Source organism: Littorina saxatilis, linkage group LG10 (assembly GCF_037325665.1).
Source record: "Littorina saxatilis isolate snail1 linkage group LG10, US_GU_Lsax_2.0, whole genome shotgun sequence".
Taxonomy (NCBI): domain Eukaryota; kingdom Metazoa; phylum Mollusca; class Gastropoda; order Littorinimorpha; family Littorinidae; genus Littorina; species Littorina saxatilis.
In genome coordinates, this window is record NC_090254.1 from 5,358,773 (window position 1) to 5,367,791 (window position 9,019).

General features: G+C 42.2%; 1 protein-coding gene across 1 annotated transcript; it reads left to right on the plus strand.

Moving 5' to 3' along the window:
- Positions 1-583: 583 nt before the first annotated feature.
- On the plus strand, positions 584-919 carry LOC138979134 (uncharacterized). The gene has a single exon (XM_070351944.1). It carries the CDS (start codon positions 584-586, stop codon positions 917-919), a length of 336 nt encoding a protein of 111 aa, XP_070208045.1.
- The last annotated feature ends 8,100 nt before the right edge of the window (positions 920-9,019 follow it).

The following is a 9,019-nucleotide window of genomic DNA, read 5'->3' on the forward strand; positions in this document are numbered from 1 at the left end:
ATCGTGGAAGATGGTGGTGATAGATGTGTGTGTGTGTGTTGGAGGGGAGTGTTGCGATGGGGTTGGAGGTCAAATCTACAAGAAGATAAGGTTTATTGTGTACTCTTGACAGTTTTGATCGCAGAAACCGGGTCTTTATTATCGTTTCGTTGTACAGTCGTTTTTTTTTTTTTTTATAGTATGTCATATTGTTGGTTTAATCAGTATTTTATTCAAATACACGTTTACAAAGCCATGGAAGGTATTATATAATGAAGGAGCACAACAAGATAAACTTATGAATGTGATCTTAGAGACAAAATAATAAATTGGCGGACGATATTGTAAATTCTTAATTCAAACCAATCAAAACGACAACAATAAGAACAACAAAATATCATATTGTTCACTGCTTTGTGATCAACTAGCCATCTTGTTTCACGGCCAAGACACCGGCGCCCCAGCTGCCACTCTGGATTCAGCCTGCCTAGGTTTGGACGAGGTCCAGTGGCCGCTGAATCACAGACGCTGTGATGGTCGAAATGGAGGGAATTGGGTGGGGGTGAAAGAAAAGAGAAAGGGGAGAATTGATGAGGAGGAAGAGATGAAGGAGGTCAGCGACGACGACGACGACGACGACGATGATGATGATGATGATGATGATGAGGAGGAGGAGGAGGAGGAGGATGAGGAGGAGGAGGAAGATGACGAGGATGATGATGAAGAGGAGAAGGAGGACGACGATCACGATGATGATGATGATGATGATGATGATGATGATGATGATGATGATGATGATGATGATGATGATGATGATGATGATGATGATGATGATGATGATGATGATGATGATGATGTCGATTTTAACACTCTGGACGGACGTTCACAATATAAAGCAGAATTAACACAATTGTTAGCTGCTTCCAATCACCAATTCTGAATCCAGAATGTGTGCATATATTTAAACTCATAACTCATAACTCATAACTCATAACATTTTATTGATCCAACAAAGGAAATTAAATTGGTCATCAGCACATATAGGTCATTAATTAATAATTATAAAAGAATAAGAGAAGAAAAATTCATAAAACCCATGATAACAAAAAAAAATTCTAAAGTAATATATGTACAACTACAATACCCTTTTTACTTGCACACATGACACACCGACACACCAACACACATGCATACATACCTACATACATACCTACATACATACATACATACATACATACATACATACATACATACATACATACATACATTCCATGTTAAAGTGTAGTTAAGAACATCACAGTAAGTATATCATTGTTTGGATTAACAGATAAGTTTTTATGTAAATGATGATAACAACAATCCATAATTAACGCTATTGCACTACCAAAAGAAGAGACCAACCAAACACAGAAAACCAATCCCAATAATCATCATCAGTTATCACAGGTATCACAGTAGATTAGCCATCAGGTAGTTAGACTCAATTGGGCAAAGTATAGTGTCAACACCATCACAACAGTGCTAAAGCTCATTATCACAGCACTAGTTATGATCAAAGGTCAAACAGTCATCAAACCAAATTAAATCTATCATTAAGAGGTACATTTAAAAGGCATCACTGATAGTCTGTGGCCAGGACAATGGCTCGGTTGCTGTTAAAATATCTCACAGCTGCAGGAAGAAAAGAACGCCGAAAACGCTCCGTTCGACACCTAGGCATGAGAAACCGAGCGTTCCGTGTGATGCGGAGATCCATCAGTGCGTCGTGGAGGGGATGCCCTAGGTCGAGCAGAATAGCTCTGGACTTACTGGCAAGCCTTCTTTCAACAAGGACTTCAAGGGTGTCAAGGCTCTGGCCTACAGTAGAACTCGCTTTCTTTATCAGCCTGTTCAGCCTGCCAGTGTCCCTTGCAGTGGCATTCCCTCCCCAACACACTGATGCAAACACCATCACACTGCACACTATACTCTGATAAAACATGTACAGCATCTTGTTACACACATGAAATGATCTCAGCTTGCGCAGGAAAAACAATCTTGACTGCGTCTTCTTAAAAACAGCATCAACATGATTAAACCAGCTTAGCTTGTTATCTAGAACTACACCTAAATACTTGTACTCGCTGACTATCTCAATCGCATCACCTTTGATGACTACAGGATGGACAGTGTCTTTCTTTTTGCGAAAATCAAAAATCATTTCCTTCGTCTTGCTTGCGTTTAATACTAAAAAGTTGGAATCACACCAAGACACAAAATCATGAATACGTTCTCTATACAAGCTCTCATCACCATCAAGAATACAACCAACCACGGCAGAGTCGTCAGAAAATTTCTGAAGATGACATGACTCTCCTTGTACTTTAAAATCAGATGTATACAGGGTGAACAAAAAAGGTGACAAAACTGTTCCTTGTGGTGCTCCGGTGAAAGTGTTAATCATGTCAGATGTAAAAGTACCATTCCATCGTACAAACTGTGGTCTATCTACCAAATAATCCAGAATCCATTTCACTGTACTATGATGCAACGACATGTTTTGTAACTTCTGAGCCAGAAGATGAGGCTGAATAGTCTGAAAGGCAGAAGAAAAATCAAAAATCAAAAAACATAACTCTAACACATTCAAATATAATACTGTATTTGTTTGGCCAAAAAAGAAACATTTAAGGAATACTGTATTGCCTTCGTCAAATGATGCATTATTCAAGGAATACAAACAATACAGCACAAGTTGGCTAACCGTTCGGTGCACGTTACAAAATCGACGTCCAGGGGCGTAAAAGGTTGACCACAGCGACAAATACATAAATAAATCATTATAGATACAAACCAGAAAATAAAAATATATGCTCTCACGATTCAGCGTGGTAATGTGGAAACGTTTTCATAATGCATTACTCGTAAATGTCAGGTCCGTTTGAATTAGCCAAGCTGGTACTGGCTCACATCAACTGATAGCTATTGGCCGAATGATAGCTATATAGGCCGAATGATAGCTACAGGCCGAATGATAGCTATAGGCCGAATGATAGCTATAGGCCGAATGATAGCTATAGGTCGAATGAAGTCAAATGTACCTTCCTTCCTTTCCTTCTCGTTCAAACGATTCGTCTCACCTTCTCGTTCAAACGATTCGTCTCACCTTCTCGTTCAAACGATTCGTCTCACCTTGTCGTTCAAACGATTCGTCTCACCTTGTCGTTCAAACGATTCGTCTCACCTTCTCGTTCAAACGATTCGTCTCACCTTGTCGTTCAAACGATTCGTCTCACCTTGTCGTTCAAACGATTCGTCTCACCTTGTCGGATCTGTCAAGACTTGTCCATGGGATACAAACCATGCTTCTATGCACTGAACACATACCGGTCAACTTATGTGCAGACCTGCTAGTGACTTAACCCCCTTCGTGTGTACACGCAAGCACAAGACCAAGTGCGCACGGAAAAGATCCTGTAATCCATGTCAGAGTTCGGTGGGTTATAGAAACACGAAAATACCCCAAGCATGAAAGATGTTCAACATGCGGGCTACCTCACCTGCCTTGACCTCTCACCAATTCATTGTGAAGCGCTTAGAGAACGTCAAGCGCTTTATAAATCTCCCATATTATTATTATTATTATTATCATTATTATACCAACAATGTACATCGTGGCTGCTTCTAGTACAAGGTGGGAACGTATTAATAAAATTAATTGAGTCGCTTTCTTTAGAATGTTGTCAGTAAAAGCCACCATAGTGTCAGTGTGCGAGATGAGTTGATCACACAATCCTAAGTCGCTTTCTGTAGAATGTTGTCAGTAACAGCCACCACAGTGTCAGTCTGCAAGATGAGTTGATCACACAATCCTAAGTCGCTTTCTGTAGAATGTTGTCAGTAACAGCCACCACAGTGTCAGTCTGCAAGATGAGTTGATCACACAATCCTAAGTCGCTTTCTGTAGAATGTTGTCAGTAACAGCCACCACAGTGTCAGTCTGCAAGATGAGTTGATCACACAATCCTAAGTCGCTTTCTGTAGAATGTTGTCAGTAACAGCCACCACAGTGTCAGTCTGCAAGATGAGTTGATCACACAATCCTAAGTCGCTTTCTTTAGAATGTTGTCAGTAAAAGCCACCATAGTGTCAGTGTGCGAGATGAGTTGATCACACAATCCTAACTCCGCACGGGGAGCAGCCAGGACTTGGATTGTTGGTATGTGTTCTGACTTCAAGTTGAGGGGTGGCCTTATCCGATGTAAAAGCCAGGGCAGCTCTGTGGTTGTGTTCAGGAACACTTAAACAAGGATTGCACCTCTAACCATCATGTCAGCCCCCACAGATCTGTCCTGGCTGTTTTATTGCATTAGAGCATTCTGTCACTTGATCACAATCATACCAACATTCAATTGCAAGGCTGCATTGAGGATTGGTGGCTGAATGTATTTAGCAGATTGACATAGGTTGTACTTACCAATTAATTCAACAACACAAATCCAGGAAGGCAGCCAGGCAGTTGATATTTGGCATACCAGGCAGTTGATATTTGGCATACCAGGCAGTTGATATTTGGCATACCAGGCAGTTGATATTTGGCATACCAGGCAGTTGATATTTGGCATACCAGGCAGTTGATATTTGGCATACCAGGCAGTTGATATTTGGCATACCAGGCAGTTGATATTTGGCATACCAGGCAGTTGATATTTGGCATACCAGGCAGTTGATATTTGGCATACTATATGTGAAACGTTGAAGGATACTTTTGTTTCGTGTAGAAGCCTGGGTAAAGAAATAGAAAGATATAACAGGAACAAAACAATTACATAATGTTAACAGAGATGGAGCACGCAAAACCAAAACCAACATAGCATACAGTAGAGAGAGAGAGAGAGAGAGAGAGAGAGAGAGAGAGAGGGGGGAGAGAGAGGGTAGAGGGAGGGATGGTGGGAGGGGCGATGCCATCAGGACGCAGTATATTCCACCCCGTGACAGCCTTGTTATTAGCCAGACTGGTGGTAGTTAGGGACTTGCTGTCATGTCTGTCGCTGGCATGGTCTGAGAGAGAGGGGGGGAGAGAGACAGAGAGAGGGGGGAAAAGAGAGAGAGGGGTAGAGAGGGGGAACAGAGAGAGACAAACAGATAGACAGACAGCGAAACATGGAGAGAGAGGGGGGGGGGGGGCACACAGGCACAGAGAAACGGAGACAGACAACGAGAGAGGACATTTTCGTCAGACTGACATTGTGTGTCTATGTCTACGTCTGTCTGTCTGTATGTCTGTCTGCCTGTCTTTCTGTTTGTCTGTCTGTATTTGTAGTCTGTTTTTCTATCTGTTTTTCTGTCTGTCTTTGCAGTCTGTTTCTCTGTTTTTGCAGTCTGTCCGTCTGTCTTTGCAGTCTGTTTGTCTGTTTTTGCAGTCTGTTTGTCTGTCTTTGCAGTCTGTCTGTCTCTAACCAGGCGTCTGCTCATCAGCTGATCACTGTAGATTATTGACGTTTACTCTAATGGAGACTGGGTGGCCCCATCGCCTGACGCTTACACTCCGATCTCTCAGACAGATGAACCGGGTGTCCTCGTTGGTAGGAGGGAAGATAGTAAAGATTAATTGGAAATGGTCGTGCACCTCCAAGACCCGAGGACAAGAGGTTGAGGGTAGAACATTAACGAAGATGAGTGTGTTCTGATGACGACGGTGTCTGCCCACACACATGTGACTGTGCGTGAGATAAAGGGGAATTTGGAAATATTGTACCAACTAATGAGTTTGAAATGTATTGAACGTAATCACAAAACAAGCATCATATCCAGGAAATCTCATGTAAAGTTTCATGAAGATCGGTCTAGTAGTTTTCTCTGAATCGCTCTACACACAAACAGACAGACAGACAGACAGACACCACCACCCTCGTTTCGATTCCCCGTCTATGTTAAAACATTTAGTCAAAACTTGATTAAATGTAACAAGCAATGTATAGGAACGTTTAATTACGGTCACTGATCTTCGACTCAGCGGCCTTTTAAGTGGACAGACAATGAACAATGATAATACAGACAATAAACTTATCTGACAAATTGTACAGAAGCTCGTTCGGAAGACTTTGATTTCTGTTGTTTCTTTGTTTGGTTTATTCTGAATGTTGGAACGTTGGCAGTCTATTTCTTTGTGGAACGTATTTAGAACAGAAGGATGCCGAGTATCACACTAAAACGAAATTAATTTTATCTATGTTACTTTAAAAATCCCAAGCTTCTGAATGCATGGGGTTTATACACTTTAAACTAACGCTTTTGAACACACTTTTTGTAACCACTTGTGAACACTGTGTTAGGTACCATATAATTCTACTGGCAAAAGCAGCACACATCGGAAACGCTATTTAGTGTTTACATCGTGTGCTACTTTTGCTAGTAGAAAGATATAGTATCTCACGCAGTGTTGACAACTGGTTACAAAACGCTATTTAGTGTTTACATCGTGTGCTACTTTTGCTAGTAGAAAGATATAGTATCTCACGCAGTGTTGACAACTGGTTACAAAACGCTATTTAGTGTTTACATCGTGTGCTACTTTTGCTAGTAGAAAGATATAGTACCTCACGCAGTGTTGACAACTGGTTACAAAACGCTATTTAGTGTTTACATCGTGTGCTACTGTTGCTAGTAGAAAGATATAGTATCTCACGCAGTGTTGACAACTGGTTACAAAACGCGTGTTCCAAAGCGGAACTCTTCTATTTACAGTAAAGACCCAGATTTCTAAGAATTCCACTCACAAGGTAAAGAATTAATTTAGAGAATATTGCACACAATTACGTGATCAATTTTTGTGTAACCCCCCCTCCCACACATACACACACACACAGACACACTTACTCACACTCACACCCAATCAATCAATCAATCAATATGAGGCTTATATCGCGCGTATTCCGTGGGTACAGTTCTAAGCGCAGGGATTTTTTTATTTTGTTAAATTTTTTTTTATTTTATGCAATTTATATCGAGCACATAATTATTCAAGGCGCAGGGATTTATTTATGCCGTGTGAGATGGAATTTATTTGCACAATACTTCACGCATTCACATCGGCCAGCAGATCGCAGCCATTTCGACGCATATCCACTTTTCACGGCCTATTATTCCAAGTCACACGGGTATTTTGGTGGACATTTTTATCTATGCCTCAATTTTGCCAGGAAAGACCCTTTTGTCAATCGTGGGATCTTTAACGTGCACACCCCAATGTAGTGTACACGAAGGGACCTCGGTTTTTCGTCTCATCCGAAAGACTAGCACTTGAACCCACCACCTAGGTTAGGAAAGGGGGGAGAAAATTGCTAACGCCCTGACCCAGGGTCGAACTCGCAACCTCTCGCTTCCCACACACACACACACACACACACACACACGCCTCAGCTTCTGTTGCTAAATAAATGCACACACATTTTCAAAGATAGACAGACACAGAAACAAGGACAAAGCGATACATTATGAACAGCACTTGCTCTTTCTGTTTCTCTGTCTCTCTGTCAGTTTGTCTTTCTCAGTTTCTATCTGTCTGTCTGTCTGTCTGTCTGTCTGTTTATGTCTTTTTCTGTCTGTCCCTCTCCATCCCCCCCCCCTCTCTCTCTCTCTATATATATATATATATATATCTATCTCGCCCTCTTTCTCTCCCTTTTCTCTATATATCCCTGTCTATTTCTCGCTCTCTTCCTCCTTCCTGTCTTTCCCTCTCTCTCTCCCTCTTTCTCTCCCTTTTCTCTCTATATCCCTGTCTATCTCTCGCTCTCTCTCTCTCTCTCTCTCTCTCTCTCTCTCTCTCTCTCTCTCTCTCTCTCTCTCTCTCTCTCTCTCTCTCACCCTCTATCTCTTCCTTTTCCTCTTCCTCTTCCTTTTCTCTATATCCCTGTCTATCTCTCGCTCAGTCTCTTCCCCTCCCTTTGTGACTGACTGACTATTAGGGTTTAACGTCCTCTTAGACCAACTGGTCTATATTGGGACAGGTATTGGTAATACGCTGAAGATATGGTGTGATACTCTGATTCGAACAAGCCCGCTGTGGCTGTCTTCTTCGACACACCAGCATTGGGTTTGTCTCGTCAAAGTATCGAAATACGATCATGATAATCAGAGACGAGAGATGATGCATGCGCGTCTTCGTGTTTTCCAAGCCCTGAGACTTTCGCTGTGAACGTGGGATCTTTTTCGTGCGCAGGTGTGCACACGGGGTTGTTCGGACACCGAAGAGAGTCTGCACAAAGTTGACTCCGAGAAATAAATCTCTCGCCGAACGTGGGGATCGAACCCACGGTGATAGCGACCAACTGGCTACAAAGCCAGCGCGCTACCAACTGAGCTACATCCCCGCCCCCTCCCTTTGTCTCTCCCTGGACGCACAGAAAAGAAAACAAGAGCATGATGAAGAGCGGGTTGAGTGCAGGGGAAAACTGACAGCAAGCGGGATTTAGCAGCAAATGGCCTTCCGGGAGACAGGCGAAGGGTGAGCAGAAAAAACACTCTAAAAAAATAAAGACGAAAAAAAGAGTTCGGAAATTGCAGGGAAAGGCACGGCTGGTTGACATCAAGTCAGTGATCGAAACATCCTCCAAACCAGAGAGAGCGAGAGAGAGAGAGAGAGAGAGAGAGAGAAAACACACAAACGACAGACAGAGACACAGAGAGAGGATAGAATAAGACTGACTGACAGACATACAAACAGACACACAGGCAGATAGACAGAGACAGAGAGAGAGGTGAAAATAAAAAGACAGGCAGACATAAAAACAGACATCCAAAGAGAGACGTACAGACAGACAGACAGACAGACAGAGCGCGAGAAACAGAGACCAAGGGAGAGAGTTAGAGAGGGAGTGTTGCAACCAAAGATTGGAAAAAAGTGAACAAAGCATGGCCAAGGATGAAGAAGAAAAACCAAACAAAGTAAACAGGAGGAGGAGGCAGAGTAGAAGGATTAATTGAAATGAGAACATAAATCTGTAGAATCAGCGTTCAGATGTTGCACAGAAAGATTGAAAAAAAATGGCGGTGCGGC